Raw genomic sequence first — 19,194 nt, forward strand, 5'->3', positions numbered from 1 at the left:
AGGATTTTAGGAATTCAAGTCATATTCCCTGTTCATTCACTCACATCTGTATTTATATACTTCCCTAGACCTGCTTCTGCATTTCTACACTTGTTTTGCCAAAGAAAAGCATAGAGCTGTCTAGAAATCATCCTGCTTTCAAACAAACTGCTTAACTTAAATCAGTTTTTATAGTGGTGGTGATTTAACTGCAAATGGGAAATGTCAGCACAGTTTTCTTATTAACATGCTATCATGGAATATGCTTCAGTTATTTCCCCTCCTTTTCTGCATTTGCCAGAGAAAGCAGCTAAGTCACCTTCCACATTAGCTGCTGTTACCCTGACTGCTCCATCACCTTGAAGAAGGAAAAAGCTGTTCCTGGCGCTGGAGCCTGTGCCAGCACATAGCCACAATGCACAGGTCACTCCAGCGTGGCCAACAGTCTACTTTGGTGGCCCATCATTTCCTGCAGCAGTGTCAATCTCTTTCTTTCACCAGGGTTTCAGAAAGCTGCAGACTAAGAAAGCAGGGTGGCAGAGATCTGTGATGCCTTCTTTATATTTGTCCACACCAGGAGACATGGTTAGACCTACAGTAGACCATCCAAGTTGGAAAGCATAGCTGCTAGAACTCAGTAGCTCTGACTAGAGATATCAAGTAAAGTAACCACTCAGCACAGATCCTGGTAAATTCATTTTAATTCCATTTCAGTAATTATTGCAATACACCACAAAATCTTCCTTTATTACTCTATTTTTTACAAAATAGAAGCCAGTGGCTTTAATAGTAAACTAGAATTCAATGCATCATAAAAAAAAAAAAAATTAATCATAAATCCAGTTTAGCAGTGAATTGCAACAGTTATAAATGAGATCTCACAGTCTCTGCAAGACTCATGGCAGACTCTATGCAGCCATCAAAGTTGGAACAAGTAAATCCATCGCCCCCACAGATCAGGAGAGGTTGAGTATGAAGAATCATCTGTCCCGGACAATTGGGCACTGCTTTTGTAACCTGAAAAAGAAAAGCATACAGGGAGATGGAAAAGAAAGTATCTTATTTACCTGAATTCAATGTCAGAATGATCAGTACTACCTAGGAAAATATTTTCATATGAAATGCTCTTTCCATCCCAGATTTTAGGTCCTACTATTAACAATCAAGAAGTAAAATATTTATCTTGTGATGTTAAATAACTAGAATAAATCTCTTCTGCATATGGAAAACATAATTTTTACTGCCCCATCCTGTCTTATTCTCATCTGTTTCATCAGAAATAAAGCCTTATCCTGGACAGATCACGACGGGCATTTCAACCCAAAAGGCTTCAGATGAAAATGATTTCTTTTGTTTCAAAATCTTCCCATCATAAAATATGTAAAAAAATTAGGAGTTCAAGAGGTAAACACTCTTAAATGGGACATGACAAAATATTAACCAGTAAAGAAGTTTTGTTCAGTGAATTGTACCTCTTTCTATCCCTGACTTCCCAAGCTATTCCACGCTTGGCAAGGATCTCGACCCAATGATCTCATGGCCTGAACACTCAGAAATCAATACAGAAACTTTGAAGGATTCAACTATTGTTGTCCATAGTTGTTGGCTTTATTTGCTTCCTTCATCATCTGAGAATACAGCTGAGGCAAAGCATTTAAATGTTAATAGAGCAAAGACATTTAATCCAAATAAACCAAGTCATCTGCCCTCTGACTCACAAAGAGAGCAGGCATGGGAACTGTGCACCAACATCATTATGTGGGAAATCTGGCCAAGAACATGTGCTAGATCTCGTGATCTTACTAGATTTAAACACCGGATTGGAAAAGCCATTGGCTTTTTTTCTTATCCTGTATATTCTCTTAAATTAGGATCACCATGATGCCACACAATGACTTAATGGACAGAAGGAGAGCAACACAGCTCCAGAGGAAGCCAGTACATTCCAGAGTGGCACTGGTGTATGCCAGAACAGAGGTAAGGTAACAGGAACAGCAGTGGTAAGTGTGATGGCAAAAAAAGTACCAGGTAGAAGGGAAAAGAAAAGAATGATACAACACACTACAGCTTTATGATGTAGTTATGAGAGAAGAAATGTTGGAAGAGATATTCTTGTAAGAGAAATGACAAAACATGACCCACATGGATGAAATGCTGAAATACAGGAAGAAGTATCAAGAGTGACACGGAGAGAGGAAAAAAAGCACAACAATGGAGCATAAACAGAGATCAAACCACAGAGATCTTAAGGCATGATATGAAGAACATAATTTTCTTTCCATATTCCCTTGATTTTCTGCCTTGCTTTTGGGCCAAAGATATGTTTTGGGTTCTTGTGTAGTAAACTGTTACTGAGCCCTGTTGTGCTAATGTCAGCTCTTGTGAACAAGATCTAGACGCAAGGCAACTTGCTTGAGGAGATTTTTCCAGTGACTCAGATGTAGCTCATCATTGTCAAGAAGACCCACAGTTACCGAGCTGCCACAGAAATCAAAGCACTAGTAAAAATAATTCTCACTACAAAAGCAGTAAGCGTGCACACATGTGCATATGTAGAGAGAAAAAGTGAGACACAATGCACAGATGTATATAGTGAAGTCTAGCAAAAAAGATCCCAGTCATTAGCATGCAGAACAGGTGCTGTCCAAAATTACCTTCAGCTACATAGCCCAACCTGCTGGATCACCATCCTTGGAAGACTTAACGTCTGTTTACGAGGGTGAGCAGTGATAGGACAAGAAAGAAATGGTTTTAAACTGAGACAGGGGAGGTTTTGGTTGGATCTTAGGAGGAAGTTTTTCACCCAGAGGGTGGTGACGCACTGGAACAGGTTGCCCAAGGAGGCTGTGGATGCCCATCCCTGCAGGCATTCAAGACCAGGCTGCATGTGGCTCTGGGCAGCCTGGGCTGCTGGTTGGTGACCCTGCACATGGGAGGGGGGTTGAAACCAGATGATCACTGTAGTCTTTTTCAATCCAGGCCATTCCATGACTCTATGAAGACTTCAAGACTCAGCAGGAAAAACTCATGGTGAAACTGATCTAATGTTGGCAACAGTTCTGCTTTAAGCAAAAGGCTGAATCAGAGGCCTGAAGAGGTCCTTTCTGAGGTCCAATTTCTATGATTCTGTTTTTTGCCAAAATCCCTTGCACATGTGAAGTGATTCTGTACAAGGGATGGTCTGGGAAGCTGGTGGCTCTGAATGTTAATAGTATCTTATAATTAAAGCAGGGGATCCAGAATTGCATCTGTGCTGATCAGTAGTGTAAGTAGAAGTTTGGAATTTCTAATCCCTCATCCGCCATGGATAATTGTAATGTCTGCATTTTAATCCCAGGATTGTGTTGGGCCATGTGAAGGATGCTACAGACGGATTTAATTAACAAGCAGGATAAATCCTGTCTAAAAGAGTCAGGGGAAAGATGCACCCATCTTATCAGTTCCCCTTGCTTCTGTGACAACAGATTATTATAACTGAAAGTAAAGATAGCTTTATGACAAAGGGGGAGTTCTGAGAAAGGGAGAGTTCTGTCCCAGATATTTAATTTATTTTATTAATTTATTTTACAGGGTGCCCACCTGGAAACAGACATCTCTTACTGAAGCAACTTACCTGACCTATGCTAACTTATTCACAATTACATATTTACATTCACCCCCTGAATTAAAGATTGGTGATAATTCTTCCTGTGACACAGACATAAAGCTCAAGCAGCCACTGAAACTGGTGATTTTAGCTGGTAGCAGTGCAGCAGGTAGCAGGCAAGAGAGTCAGAAGATAGTGGGAAGAGCTGTAAGTTGTACACTGGCTTGGTGCTCAAGAAAATAACAGATACAGTAGTACAATGTCTGAATGTAATTTTTAAACAGAAGAATCAGGACATACACCTGGTGATTTAAGAAGATAACAAATTTGAAGCAATTGTGGAAAATAAGAGTTTATTCTGACAGCCACTGTTCCAACCACTTCTAAAAGATGAAACAACTGGGCACTAGTTTATACTAAATCTTGTCTAGTCAGAAGGAAGAAAACTAATTTTGCCTCTATTAAAAAATAATATGGTGTAATATACTACTGAATAATAAAAATTAACTTATCCTCTTTGAGCTTTCCACTGTGTCAGTTTTCATGGTGAAATAAATCAGAACAGGCCATACAGGCTGCATATGCTTATACATCACCTTTGACACTATGCCAAAAGTATGAGGGGTGTAAAGAAAGGGCATAGTAAGCTCCATGATGTTTTAAAGAAAAGAAGTGCATAGAGCTCTGCTGCAGCAGCATTGAGGGTGCATTAATTTTGTTTAGAAATACTTCTTTCTTTGTTTTGGGAGCCCTTCCCAGACTTGATCAACCAACATCTGATCAAATTCTTTTCCCTAACACCTGCGGCGCTTGTGCTTGCATGAAGCTTGAAGGAATAAGGTAATGCAGAAGAAAAGAAGGCAGAATCAGAAAAAAGTGAATTAACAGTGACAACTGTACAGAGATACCATAAATGACAAAAAAAAAATAAATCCCTGAACCAATCAACAGGAACATATAAAACACACAATATGAGGCATCTAAAACATAAATGCATGCATTAATGTCATTTTCGTATGACAACAAACACTATGTACTGGAAAGTGATTTGCAGACTACCAGTAACTAATTCACAGAAAAATAAACTTTGTCCTAACAAGACCAGGTTATGGTCTCTGGATGCTGATCAAGGGGTACAAGCAGACTTCACAGCAGCTATCTACAGTAACTTTTCCAGACTTCATAAAAGGAGAAATTTTTAGGGACTGCCTTAAGTAAATATTTTGCATTGACTTCCACATTCAATTTCACCGATGTAATTTAACTTAAGAGGCTTTGGGTAAACACGTAGATATACGCCAATCCTTGAGGAAATTGCCAACAATTTCCTTGGATTTCTAAGAGACATCTGCAAAATATGCACATTTTACTACCCTTAGGTAGTTTACATTAAAATACTTTTTGCATAACATACTGTTAAATTGAAGCAGGCTGAATCAAATAGTAACAATTAGTATATCCAAACACAAGAACTCTCACTATTCTGCGGTAGGGTGGGAGTTTTGCTAATAATGCCACATACTTTCAGAGGCAGAAGAGACAGACTTAGCCGTAGTTTTAAATACCAAAAAAATCTCAGTGAGGCATGTGGGATTTACTTCCTTCCTGTGTACTGCTGCTGTTCCTTCTTATAAGGATCACTGCATAACTTAACACTGAGCCAGGTCCACTATGTGAAAACATGACTAGCAATGATCCGGCTATAGCTAGCCATCAATAAACACTGCTCGTGTTTATGGAGCTACATGGCTACATGGAAGAGTGCACTATGGATACCAGATGGATATCGTTTTCCTTCTCCTGGCTCCGAGGATGAACACTGGGCTGTGCGATGTCCTTTTTCCCAGGACACCCTCTATGCCTGTTCAACAATACCCTCCCAGCTGCCTGATTGACCTGGGTTACCTGCGAGTATCTCCACTTCTGACACTTGACACTAGCTGCTTTGGGCAGGGAGGGCACAAGGCTCTCCAGGTGGCTGAGAACCAGCTGTTGAACCTCATCAGGGTCTGAATCCAAATGCTCTTTTCCAAATGTCACCGTTGTATGAACTACAACCGAGGGTCCAATTTCAGGAGAATCTGAAATGAAGAAGAAAGATGCTTCTAAAAGATTACTCGTTAACATTTGCATTCCCTCAATACTGCCCACTGCGCCTCTCTCTAGACTAGAATTAAATAAGTATCTGCAGCACCACCCTGTTCCTCCAGCTGGAGAAACATAAGAAACAATAATACAAGTTATTTACAAGAGGTGCAGTAAAGAAATCAAGACGTACTGCAAAATTTGTAATGGTTTTCCTATTGCAATACCTCTACTTTTCTCCTAGAGGAGCCCCAAGGCAAAAGACAAAAGTAGGAAGAGTGTTTGCAGCATTACTGAAAAAACATCTGCTTACTCTATAATTGGTTGCATATTGGCCATGCAACACTATCTACATAATTGACACTAGAATAAAACCAATATTTTACTTTTGTGGAGGAGAAGGGAAACAGAAGCCAGGGCAGGTTGGCTTGATAAATCACTATCTTGATCTACACAAGTGAACTCGAGTTTTCCTGCTCTGGGACACCAATGCGGGGTTATCTACATACAGGTTTTGGAGAGTGTAAAGCTTCAGTACAACCTGTGTAGTGGAAATGCTGTCACAGCCTGAAACAGTGATTGAACACGTGATGGGAAGGCAGGGCCAACCCAGGGGAGCTCAGGTACATGCAATGGACCTGAGTGACTGGAAGGGATGGAGCAAGGATCCACACCCTCCAAGATCTCATTGAAGGGTTGGCAGTGGATACAGTGCATACAGTGGATACAGTGGTGGTGGATCTCTCTTGAGATCCCTTCCTACCTGTAGAAGGAAGGCTTAAAAACCTGCTGAGATGGAGCCAGACAAGAGGAAATGAGCACAAGCTGCCACTTGGGACATAATGTCTCCATGCAAGTAAGATGGCCCTGGTGGTGGAATGTCCCCATTCTTGGGGACAGCTCTGTTTTTCCTGGACATGGTCCCAAGGAGCCTGGAGTGTTGTGGTGCTGGCCCTATAGCCCTGGTGTTTCCAGGTATCTCCAAGTGATTACATAACTGCATGGCTTTGCTCTGAGGCAAAACTAAGATCTTTCATCTTTCTAACAATAAATATAACACAAGTGCACAGGAACCGGGACAGCCAATGAGAGCATTTTCCTAGAATACTGGATTTCAAGGCTGAGTGATTTCCCTGACCCTAGCAGATCCTTGTATGAGGTTCTTCCTGTTGGGGCTGTTGCATTTTAAATGAACTGGATATACTTGCTGGAGAAAGGATAGGACCTGGATTCTGCTATATTTCAGGCTGAATTCACCAGGTTGGTAGTTAAATTAAACGATTCCCTCTTGCTCTATTTACTAGAAACTCCCTCCTTTAGAAGCAGAAAGTCTTTTCAGGCTAAACCTCTGTTTGAACTAGCTAATTCCTAGAAAAATATTTCAGTTGCAGTAAATGAGCATTTTCTGACTAGATAATCCATGCAATAAGAGGGATTTGAATGCTTTCCAACCATAGAAACCAGCCTGGTGGAAATCTTTACATCTTCATTGTCACTGAGGATACACAAGGCTCTTCCTCTGAGAAGCCAACACATTCTAGCTTTCAGAAGCAACCTAAACTTCATTCTCTGATAAATTTTCTGCTTATTTGCTGATCCCTGAGATCAGCACTAAGACATATCAGGACCTAGTCCAAGCACTCACAGCAAACACTTTCACTTCAACTTGAAGAATCCTTTCACTCAGTCTCTTTCTTAAGTGGCTCAGTCAACTTCTGCTCTTGAGAACAAGGAAAATGTGGGGGAAAAAAGTCCACAATCTCTACCCAGGGTGGATGTGGGATGGAGGTAAGGCAGATCAGGTGATTAACACTGTTGAGTGAAACTAGACCTAGTAGTCTCTCAACCAAAGAGGTCATCTTCTTTCCTGAGCTCTGATGATCTGGCTGCCTGAGGGTAACCTTCAGTCTCACCTTCCTGATGTTTCCCATCCCCAAGATCGTTTCACAAACTAGCACAGGACATTACCTCTGTTCACATCAGGTTTTCCAAATGTCTGCAAAACTCATGGGAATGCCACTCAGTCTGTCCTTCCCACTTTGAGGTGGAAAACAGGTATTCTAAGTCTGTCGTCTGTACATATTGCCATGGACAGATAACCAAGTAGGGAAGCCTGTAAGGTACTTGCAGAGTCTTTTTTTTAAAAAAAAAAAATTGTATGTGTGATTTGGCAAACTCTTCCACATAAACCCGGTTAAAAGGCTCATTAATAGACAACTAAGCATTTTATTACCATAAATACTTATTGCTTGCTGTGTCTTGTTGTAGTCAATGATTCTTGGACAGGGCCTACTTCTTCCAGATCTCTCATCTCTTCCATAACATATACAAAGCAAGTTTCAGGAAAACAGGCAGTTCAAGTTTTTAATTCCTCCTTAGAGCTACTCACAGCTCCCAGCTTGGAGAGTTTCCAGAGACCACTGAGTCACAGCCTTCCAGTATTGAAATACTCAGACTGCAGGGATCAAATTTAGCCTCAAGCCTTTTTCCTTTTTTTTTTTTTTTTTTTTTTTTCCTTCTACAAAAACATTGGCTAACAGACCAATTTAAAATAGATTTTTCCCTGAAAGCAATGGGGCCATCTCAGCCTCAATATCTTAAAGCTCTTGCACCAGGTATGAATGACTGTTCAGCTGCTGCAGGAGCAAAGAGCAAACCTGGTATTTTCTTCCCAGCATGTTCAGGTCAGGCTGCTGTAACGGTTAGTTTAAACACTAAAAACTTGGCAGAGCTTCCCATGAGATTTTCATTTCCTTTACATGTGGTAAGATATGAGCACTCTATGGCCTTGATGGTAGATGACAAAGCATCATGGGAGATGCAGCAAGCCAGGGAATGCTCGGCAAAGTGTGGGTTAAGATGTGAAGGCAAATGGAGGCAGCAAAAAGCTTTCATCTGCTCCCAGTTCTCCCTCTTCTCATCCCAGCTGCACAGCAATTAATCCAATCAGTTGATGTGGTGGAAGGGGTAGATCAGAGCTAGGATGAAACAGCAGAGTTGGCTGCAGCTTTTATACATACATCATTAGCCAGCAGCCACGCTGCCAGTATTGGCAGTCCCCACTCCATCCATAGTCACTGAGGAATTCCACGAAAATTTGGGAGCTTCTGCCCGGTGCTTTAGTCCTTCCAGCCCATGTGACTCCAAAGCTGCACTGATGTCATGCCTGCCCCAATCCAGAGTGGCACATTTAGGGCACATTTTGACTTGTGCCCTAAGTTCAACCTCTCCTTGATGGCATATAGAAGATGCAGGCCTAAAAATGTAGGTTTTCTTTGTTTCAGTGTTTTCTTCATTTTACCCTGAATTTCTTTTGCATCAATCAGAAAAGTGAAGAACGTGAGGACTTTCAAGACTCAGTATGCATCCATGTAAACAGAAAGGAACTGTGTGATTTCGGCATATTGTCCCATCCAGCCCCACATCCTGCCTGTGACAGTGGTGATGTCACTGCAGTGGCTACGTGCCCACCCTGGGGACCTTGAAGATGCCAAAGTTGCTATTTTATAAGGATGTGTAGACAGACTGAGCCAAGCTTTGACATGAAATCCATACTTAACAAAACCTTCCTTCCAGAGACATCTTTGCCACCATCATGTATTAGCCATGATCACTACCTACCTGAGTTATTCTGAGCAGCTTGCAGGGCCTAATAGAGCAGTAGAAATGATGTGAACAATCTGTTTCTTTTTTTTGAAGGATGGAGCTCCACCACTCCCTCACAGTCAAGTTAAAGATATTAGGTCTCTTCTCCCAAGTAACAAGTGATAGGATAAGAAGAAATTGCTTCATGTTGTGCCATGGGAGGCTTAAGGAAAAACTTTTTTAAAAGGACTGTGAAGCACTGGAACTGGCTGCCCAAAGAAGCAGTTAAGTCACCAGCCCCACAGGTATTTAAAAGATACACTGATGTGGAGATCAGGGACATGGACTAGTGGTAGGCTTGGGAGTGCTGGATTAACAGCTGGGCCATAGAGGTTTTTTCTAACTTAAGTGACTTGATTCTATGATCAAACTGCAGCTGCACTATCAGCCTGACTAGCCCTTCTTAGTAAGTCTGAAACCAAATCCAAGGAAAGGGAAAAGGGATGAAAAAAAAAATAAAGGAGGAGAAAAATATAAGTTAGAAATTGAAAAGCGAGGATTGAAGTGCATTTTCCACATCCTAAAGGGTTACAGTGAAGACAGAGCCAAGTATTTATAGAATTTCAAAGTGAAAGGACTTGAGAGAACGTATGCAGTATTAAGCCTGCTAGGACTATAACTGTCCAGAAAAAATGATGGGGCTAATAATACTCTGAAAAAGAGAAGAAAAAATAGAGCCAGCACTTTGGTTTGTGGCTCAGGAACATCTGGTGTCAGAAAGGTGACTTCTAGATTTGGATAACACATTTAATGCAGAATATAAGATGGAAAAGTACAGTGTCCTGGGTGAAGCAAAGCTACTAGGACTAGAAGCAAGGCTGCACCATTACAATAATAAGACTTATGACCACTCCTTGCACTCATTCTTTACAGCAGCACAGTGGCAATATGAACAGCCCATGTTGCCAAGTCCTCCTACAGAGACCTTACTCTGCCCTGATAAGCCTATAGTACTTAGCTCACCATGATAAGCCCAAGTGTGAACTCTGCTCCCATGTTGGCCACATCCTCCTTATCTTAGTCTTAGGAAAGGAAGGGAATAATCAGTTTGAGTGTTTGAAGAGCCAAAAAAACAGAAACATCCCAATAAAAGTAAAGCCCACCACTTCTCAGAGAAAACCCAGCGTGAATTGTCTGCCCACTGATGTCTTCTCTCTTGAAAAATGCAAAAGCTGCTTTTGTACTGTACAGTTGGTGAATCTATGTTAAGTCAGGGTTCAGAGTCCCTAGGCCAAAAAGAAATTGTAGAGATTTAACTGGTGCAATTAGCTTGATTCCTAAGATCCACAGAGGCCTGAAACTGATTGTTTCTTTAGCAAAGAGAACACCATTAGTGCCTGAGACTTGTAGTATTCATTTGGCAAATGGTCAGTATGGTATCCACAGTAATCTGGGGGTGTGATGGATTGATAGGTTCCTACAGGAATCGTGTCATGTTCCTGTCCAGTGATACAGAACCTGGAGTCAGAACAGATGCCAATAAAAATAAATAAATAAATAAATAAAAGACTTGGTTACTTCCTACCCCAAAGGAATTTTTAATCTGAGCTGGGAGCTGTGTTTTGCTATCCAAAATCCATTCTGATTCTGGGTAACATGAGAGGAAGGAAAAGGGTTTTATCATTGCCATGTCAAACAAACCATAGAAGCTGGGCTGAGAGGGAAGTGCATGGAAATACTGCTGGCCAGTGCAGAGGGCCTCATACAACTAGAAAATAAATAAATAAATAAATAAATGTAAATATATGTAAATATACATATTTACATACATAGTAAGGATAGTGAATAACTTCAGCAATCCTAGAAAATAAGCAAGGGAGGACTCACTTTCAAAATGCCACACTGCTGTTTTGCAAAAGGGAGAGATTCCCGAGTTATCCTTAGAAGTTCTCATGGTTTCTATGGCCCCTTACTCTCCAGGGAATAAAACTCACAGTAACTTACAAGGCAGAATTTGGAAGAGTCCACTGAAAGAACAGCGCTGATCTTTTCATATGCAGAAATTCACAATTTCATTAGCCTTACAGACAGTCTCCGATTTATTTATTTTTTTTCTAAAAGGCAAGCAGGGGATTACAAAGTAATTGGCCATGTAATGAGGGCAAAACCCTAAATAGCTCTTTGACTCTTTCATTTTCCTAAGAATTCATATTTTGGTACTGAGAAGATAAAGAAATCTTTATTTCAAAATTTAAAAAAAGATACTCAAATTGCACTGATCTTGAAAACCTGCAAAATAAATCTTCCCTCTATATTACATAACCTCACAGTCCTCACGCAAAAGAAGAGTACTGCTTTGATTTTTGTGTGTCAGCTATCTTTAGTCCTCTGAAATACAAAGAACTGCAAATACTGCAGTATTACAGAAATGAGGCTTGAAATACTGAAGAATTCCCACTGTCCCCCATAACCAGTTATAAATACTGATGGGGTGTTTAAGGCAGCCAATCAGACAAATATTTAATATTCATACATAGTGCACAGGGAATTCAACATACATATTTTGTAGGTTCTTCCTTATGTAACTTTTGAGCATACTACCTCTACAGATGGAGACATACCTTGCTGCAACACTGCAGATGGGAAAGTTGTCCTCATGGCAGCATGCTGCCCTAGGAGCAAAGGCTGATACTTCTGAAGAGTGATAGACGGACCTGCCTCTGTCCTGCCATTTCTAATTTGTCCTAACAAACTGATCCTGTTGTGTAATTACAACAGTGCTGAGAACATACACCCGATAAACACTGCAGCCACATCTGATGGGCAAAAAAGCAAATTTTCCCGCTAAGACTGAAGAAATGAAGGAGGGATGCAGGCAGGTACTTAAAAAATACATGCCACTGTATACAATATATATAGGAGCGTGTATGTGGCCTAAAGGAGAGGAGGTGGAAACAGGAGCATTCAGGCATTAATTATGCTGGCTCTCTGGGAAGGATCACTGTCCTGATAGGTTTCAGCTGGTTCACCCAGGGAACTGAACACTAACATAAATTTTAGCTTGAGCATTTCTGCTTCCTCTCTCTGATCGCTGACACTTATTGTTGCAAATCACCTTCCTCAGATGAATCAAGATCAGTCAAGGTTGAAGAACGGAGTAAAGATGAATGAGTGGAAGATAGTGCTAAAAGACTGGCAATGGCACCCCCCAAAAAAACAGTGGGTGAACAAAGCTGTTCCTATTTCCCTTATTGAAATGTTCCTATTTCCCTTATTGAAAGCTGTTCCTATTTCCCTTCTTGAAATGTTTCCCTTATTGAGATCAGTCAGAAGCATGGAGAGTAAAAAATGATGCAAAATACTTGTGTACACTAAAACAAACACATAGGAACTTTATACTCAGGTGTTCTGCCTGCAGAATAAATGTATAAATAAGTTTCATCTTCAGTGCCCTTTGTCCAAGTTGTCTAATAATGTGAGTGTGTGTCTGAGTTTCCATCATTAGCAGAGCTGTGTCTGTTGGAAGAAAACTGAACCACTTGGGGATCATTCTTGTGTCTCCTTCTGGCTGTTATGTTACTCTACCTTGGCTTCCACTTGTGAGCAGACTGCAGGCATGCCTTCCCATCCTGTACACAACTGGAATGCTCACAGTCAGAAATAGTGCTTCAGATAATGCACGCTGGTCTCTCATCCTAGTACTAATCTTCCAGGACCTATGCTCAAATTCGCAAAATGCAAGTTTGCCAAGACAGTACAGCTAAGACATACGATTGATCGTTTATTTATCACAAGGTGAGCCTTATGGGACAGAAATCATCTTCAGTTGCTGGAAAAAAAAAGCTACTTTCATAAACAGTGTCAACATGGATGTTCTAGTAGTTTCTAGGTAGCTGTTAACAATATGCCCCCCAACAAATACTTTGCTTTCTATTTGGATTAATTTCCTTTGGAACTACCAAAGACACAGCAACTGCCTACTTGATAATTTGATTATTGTTACAAATTCATCGCTGTCAGCGCTGGTGCTTTGAACCCACATGAGTGATCAGACAAGGAAAGGATGGGTGAGTTCCTCACTTGGGCTGTGTCTACTGCACAATCAGAATCAGGTGGCTGGGAGAACAACACCAGTCGATGCCATTAACCACCAAGCAGTTACCCTTAAACACAGCAGCAGAGATGTTACCTTGCATGCAGGAAACCCTCCAGATGTACTTTGTCAGCAACAAAAAGACAATGCCAGTGGAAAAAAAAAAAATCACTCTGTATTTTATACTCTACTTATGTACTTGCTATTGGCCCTTGCAGGAAGAAGCACATCAGCATATTGTTGTTTTGACCAGTTCAGCCATTTTTTCATTTTAAGAATTTAGGCTAAATTATTTGCACAAATAACAAAATCAGGCTTGCACAGTGGTGAGTTTGTTCATCTCTGCAATAACTTTGCTCTTAGCACAAACTGGTGAGGGTGTTTTGATGTAAGGGCAAGGTTTGCAGTGCCCAGTGTGAGTAACATTGCTGGTATTTATGGACTGCTGGCAGGAAAAAATGAATTTCGCTTGAACAAGAGAAAGTATGTACAAGAGTCTCCTACATCTGCATCTGAACATGTTTTAGCACAGCGAATGTAATCATACGTAATAACTATATCTTGAATTTTTATATAATGAAAATCCTTCCTTACCCTTTAACAGTGTGTCACCATGCTTATTATGCCAGCCTAAGGGCACACAGATTTTCACTCCCCCTTCACCAGTGCAGTTAAACTTGGTCATCATTGCAGTGTGAGCAAGCAATAGAATTGGGAAGCATTTTCAATTCCTAATTTACTTGATGAAGCTCAACTGCTAGTTGCTTGAGATACCCTATGCCAATATACTTCCCAGACTACTTGGTATATGGAATATGTTTAATAAATACAACATACAGCTATTTCATTTCCATCTTCCGGAAACACATGAGAAGTGTCTACATTGTGGGATGTTCTCCAAGCTTTACTCAACAGCTGTACAACATGCAGCCATTTGAAGGATTTTTCCATGATTATGAGAGCAAACTAGCTAACTCTAAATTAGACTAGGCAGCCTCAATTATATAACTTGTTACTACTTCCAAGCATAGTTAGTGGAAAGTACAGGAGTTGTAAAGTAACGGATGACAGGAGATAAATTGGCATGGTTATGAATCAATGTTTAAACAAAGGAACTCCAACACTTTCTTGGAATAGCAACATTTTGATGTTTCAAATCTCCTGACACTGGTTTCATAAATGCAGTAATGTAAACCATGTGCTGGGTGGTGATTTTCTGAGGACCTTCTCACTTTCATTGTGTATTTTATTGCAGGCTTAATGTGACATTAAATGCTATCTACCATGGCTTAGAGTTAAATACTTGCTCTGTTTAGAACAGCAACACTCAATTGAACAGCAGTTTTCATGATCTACACCCTCTATTGTCACTGTGTTTAAGGGAAATAATGGGAGCACTGACCTATATTGCGTTTCTTATTATCAATGGAGATGAAGCGTATGCAGGGATTATCGGTGATGTACTTTGCAGCCCAGGGGACATCAATCCGTGCGCCGACTTCATAAAAAAGTCCCAGAGCATAGCGGGAGGAGTAGCTTGCTGATTCCAGCTGCTGCTTTTGCCTTTCATTAATTACTGTGGGGAAAAGAAGAAAAGAAAAAAGAAAAAAAAAAACAAAAAAACAAACAAAACAAAACAAAACAAAACAAAAAAAAAACAACAGACATTTCAGACTGTCCCTTTTCTCTCAGAACATGAAATGTATGAATTCTGTGGTTAAGCTGATTACTCCTTCCTGAAAATGACCAGACTGCTAAAACTAAGAAGCGAATACTAACCCTAGTGCTTTGTAATATTTTTTCTGGGGCACCTCTTCATGAAGTTTTAATGGCACATTATGTGAAGTATGTCCTTCACATGCAACCTTCCCCATCTGTGGGTTGTTTATGTTCTAGATAAAGCTGCGAAACTTTGATGCCAGCTGATTTCTTCCCCAACACTTTCTCTGAAGATGAATACGTATTTCTTAGTAGGAATAAAATGTGTCAATTTGCCCCAACACAGGCCCTGCAGTGCCCATGTTGCAATGCAAATAGATGAAAAAAACACCATGGCATTGCACTTCAGCACTATAGTCTTGGATTGTACTGAAGTATCCAGACTACTAGCACATTTGTGATTGAAAACAAGAGAAGAACTTATTCTAAATATTTTTTAGCACAGCATCCATGGGGACAACCTGAGAAACTCTCAGAAAAGAGAAGATTCCATAAAGAGCTTGTAGTGAAGTTTAAGAGCTTTAGCTGAAAGGTATTTTAAGGAAGGTTAGAACATTTCAGAGAAACTGTGAATCCATTTCTCCCTGTGACTAGTTTTGTATTCCAGTTGTAGCAACCTCTGCTTTTTGCCTCAGTTGTCCAGTCTTCAGAAAATGCTGCCCAAAGTAATTTAGGCTGGGATAGACAAGCCCCATGCACGAAGCAGGGTATGCCTTCATGCCTTGCCCACATCACAGTCACCTCCATATGACAACAAGTAGCATGCATCAAATTATGACTGGCATTGCTGTCATAGCTAACATTGCTCCTCTAAACATGCAAACCAGGAAGGCTTCATCACACGCTACACCAGCACACATTCTCTCTTTGGGAACAGATATTTCCTGCTGTGCCAATGTGATAGTCCAGTACCCAAGCTACAAATCAAACCTCCATGCTTGGTGTGGTATTGAGGGACTCCTGAGTCCCAGTTCAGCCACACTGGCAGAATGTTTTGCTCCAGGACACGCAGCTGAGTGCATATTCAATCACACTGAAAAGTCCTTGCAAAAACTGCCACTAAACTCAGAGCCTACTGGTCAGCTTAAAGACCCATTCCCATTGCAGCTGGTATGCTCACCTCTCAAAAGCTTTAAGGCTGCGCATGTCTGGACTCTATTTAATACTATAAGAGACATGTCAGGACCCTGGCTGCCATTTCAGAATCCAGAAACTATATGTATGCTAGTGAATGAAAAGTGCCAGAGAAGGCTCTCCAGCACTGGACCTGGTGGCAAACTCAAGGGAGCATCCACCCCACAATAGGATGGCCACTTTCCAGACTGAGGTCAGCATGCCCCCCAGTCTTGCCCAGTCTACATCATCTGCTCAGAAGAAGCTTACCCCAGCGGAAATATTGTGAGACTTCACAGATCCAAGATGGGAGACATCTAATCTGCATTATGCATTGGAGGAAGAGTGTTTGCACTCCACAAACTGCTCCATGAAAAAAGAGGCCCAGAAAAGACCATCAGCACACAAAAAAGCTTTACATACATCAGACAACAAGTGGGTAATGGTGTCATTCCCAAGTCCACACGGAACTGCTGTCAGCTTCCAGATGTGACCTCAGAGGGCTGTCCTAACTCAGGCTCCTGGCTGTTTTCCCCCACTTCATCACAGCTCTGCAAAGCCATTTCTTCTCACTTGACCTGAAGCATGTCCTGACGGGGGAACCAGGTGACTCCTATCTATGACAAGAAGGGGATTAAGCACTCACATGGAGCTTGCTGGAGAACTGTCACAGAGAAAATGATGCCAACGTGAAGGGACCTTGAGCACCCCACCTTAATGGAAACGTTCCCTGCTCCACTCTCAAGCTATGAATTTAACAGTACAGGCCCTCAGTGACAGCATCTGGGAGCTGTCTGGGGGGTTCTTCATTGCCAAGTCCAAACAGTAATGCTATCAAATTCAGTAACTCTTCATGCCAATTCCCAAATACAGATCACATGACAGCAGGAACAGATGTATCCAGAAATTCCTGTTCTCACGCTTCCCTCTCCTCAGCCGCATTACAAGACACGAGAACACAGCCTTGCTGTCCACCCTTGGGTGTCAGTTCATCCAGGTAGGGACTCTGAACAGTGGGATTTTGAGGAGTCTGTCACCACTGAACCCCTTTCTTTATAAGTAGTCATAATGTATCTACATCTTCTTGCCGTGCTTCAAAAGAAAATTAAAATCCTACAAGTGAGCTATAAAATATATTATAAAATAAAATCCTATAAAGCTGTAATATCCCATCTAAACCATTACTTTTTCCCAGGTTACTCAGACAATTATTTCTCCTGGAGGGAAGAAAATGAACAAAACCTCTTTCAACCCAAGAAGCAAATTCCCCCAGCAGAGCTTAGCACACAGAAACCTTTGTGCTCTGGGAATATCTGAGATGGGTAAGAATTGCACTGGTGTTCAGGCTTCATGGCCCACTCCATATCCCACCTCTGGTCTGCGTAGGATCATACCTGCCAAGTGACATTTGCTTGTGCACAGTTTATTGTGTGGAATGCTTCAGCGGGTACAACCTTCACAACCTCAGTATTGCCAGCCAGCTGGCTCTAAGCACCTCCTTTAAGACTTGACAGTGCTTTACAGAGCTGTCTTCACAGGCTATAAAGTTGCAGAAGGTGTTTGGGGTTGTTGGGGATGGATGCTGAACAGCAGCACAGTCACCAAGGTAAAGTTACACAGTTGTTATGTTACCTACATAAGGAGCCTGGAAGGGCAATGCTGGCAGAAAGATGAACAAGAGGTGCCTAGATTTTTTAAAACTTGTCTGTAGTTCATGAGAACTCTAAACTGTCAGACATTTAAAAGGCAGAGCAAGTTTATATTGTTTGAGATGGCAGTAAAGTGATATCGTGGTCTACCAACAAAACAACTAACAACCAGAAGGTGAACCATATGCAAGCATCTACGGGTTTTAAGGCCTATGTTTCATTCTTTTTATGTTTCAAAAAGGACAAGTTGATCTAAAGACGTGAATACAACCTTCATTTTGAATTTCCATGCTTTGATTGCTTTAAATGAAAACCAGACTATTGTTTTAATGTTGTGTATGAAACCATTAAAAATTATTAATTTTTTCCATTCCAACAAAAATGGCTAAGATGATATTAATAACATTTTGGGGAAAAAAAACAACAACAAAACCAAACAGCTTTCAGATCACAGAATTGTCCAGCATACAAAAGCCAGCCATAGCGATATTTTTAAAGAAATGAGTAAAGACACAAAAATCATACAGTTTCCACTGAAAGACCCAGCTCCAGCTGCACTGGGAACACCACTGAAGTAAGCATCCCCTGGAGATTCCATCACATCAAAGCAAGGGGTATGTATACTTTATTTGCTGTTTCTCCAGACACTGACAGAAGAGTGGGTTACTTATCTCTCACACCCCATAAATACAGCCAGGGTCTTTTATCTGCTGTCCCAGGACTTTACTGTCACCTCACTGCCTCACTCACACTGTGGGAAGGAGAGGACCTTGAGATCCCCTTTGGCCAACAAGAGGAGGGCCAAGGCTTCAGCTGGCAGGCAGGGAGTGCAGGCACCGTACCACACAGGAGTACAGCAGTGAGCCTGGCCAGAAAGCAGAGGAGGGGTTGAAAAGTGCACCTTTATCTGCAGAAGAAAGGAAACACCTGAACCATTCACCAGAAGGGGCTCTGGTGAGGACTGGACTCACAACTGCACTTTTGAGCAAGCAGAGATGGGAATGAAGGACAACAGGAGGGCAAAGGATTCAGGTCAGTTCACACACAGTTTTGCGTACCTGTTGCTGTAGGTCACAGCTGCTAAGAATAGGGCAAACCATAGGGAAAAGAAGATCATAAAATGTGAGATGCAGTTAAAAAAAAAAAAAAAAAAAAGATGTTTTAGAAAGTTTTGCCATCCCTAATTCAGTACTTCTAAAATCTAGATTGTTCTCTCCCCATGAAGACCCCACATGGTTCCAGAACTCAGCTGGGATGCCTGTATTGATCTCTTGTGGGATAAGCGCACAGGGAAGAGCAGGCAAACTTTGGTACATCTTTAGCTTTAGTGGGAATGCTATTAGAGCCTATGTTCATCTTTGTGACCTTCTGGGACTGTTCTCTCA

General features: G+C 41.2%; 1 protein-coding gene across 3 annotated transcripts in view; it reads right to left on the minus strand.

Annotated features, from left to right (window-relative positions):
- Window positions 1–662: 662 nt before the first annotated feature.
- RNLS (renalase, FAD dependent amine oxidase) overlaps window positions 663–19,194 on the minus strand; it is a 67,620-nt gene continuing 49,088 nt past the window's right edge. For 2 of the 3 annotated variants that reach the window (XM_072340783.1, XM_072340782.1), the window contains exons 5-7: window positions 14,731–14,904; window positions 5,471–5,646; window positions 663–996 (exon numbers count right to left, since the gene is read on the minus strand). In XM_072340783.1, coding sequence (XP_072196884.1) covers window positions 844–996; window positions 5,471–5,646; window positions 14,731–14,904 — 503 coding nt within the window. In that variant the 3' untranslated portion in view covers window positions 663–843. The remainder of the gene's footprint in view (window positions 997–5,470; window positions 5,647–14,730; window positions 14,905–19,194) is intronic. The other variant, XM_072340784.1, reaches the window with a different exon arrangement.

Source organism: Excalfactoria chinensis, chromosome 6 (assembly GCF_039878825.1).
Source record: "Excalfactoria chinensis isolate bCotChi1 chromosome 6, bCotChi1.hap2, whole genome shotgun sequence".
Taxonomy (NCBI): domain Eukaryota; kingdom Metazoa; phylum Chordata; class Aves; order Galliformes; family Phasianidae; genus Excalfactoria; species Excalfactoria chinensis.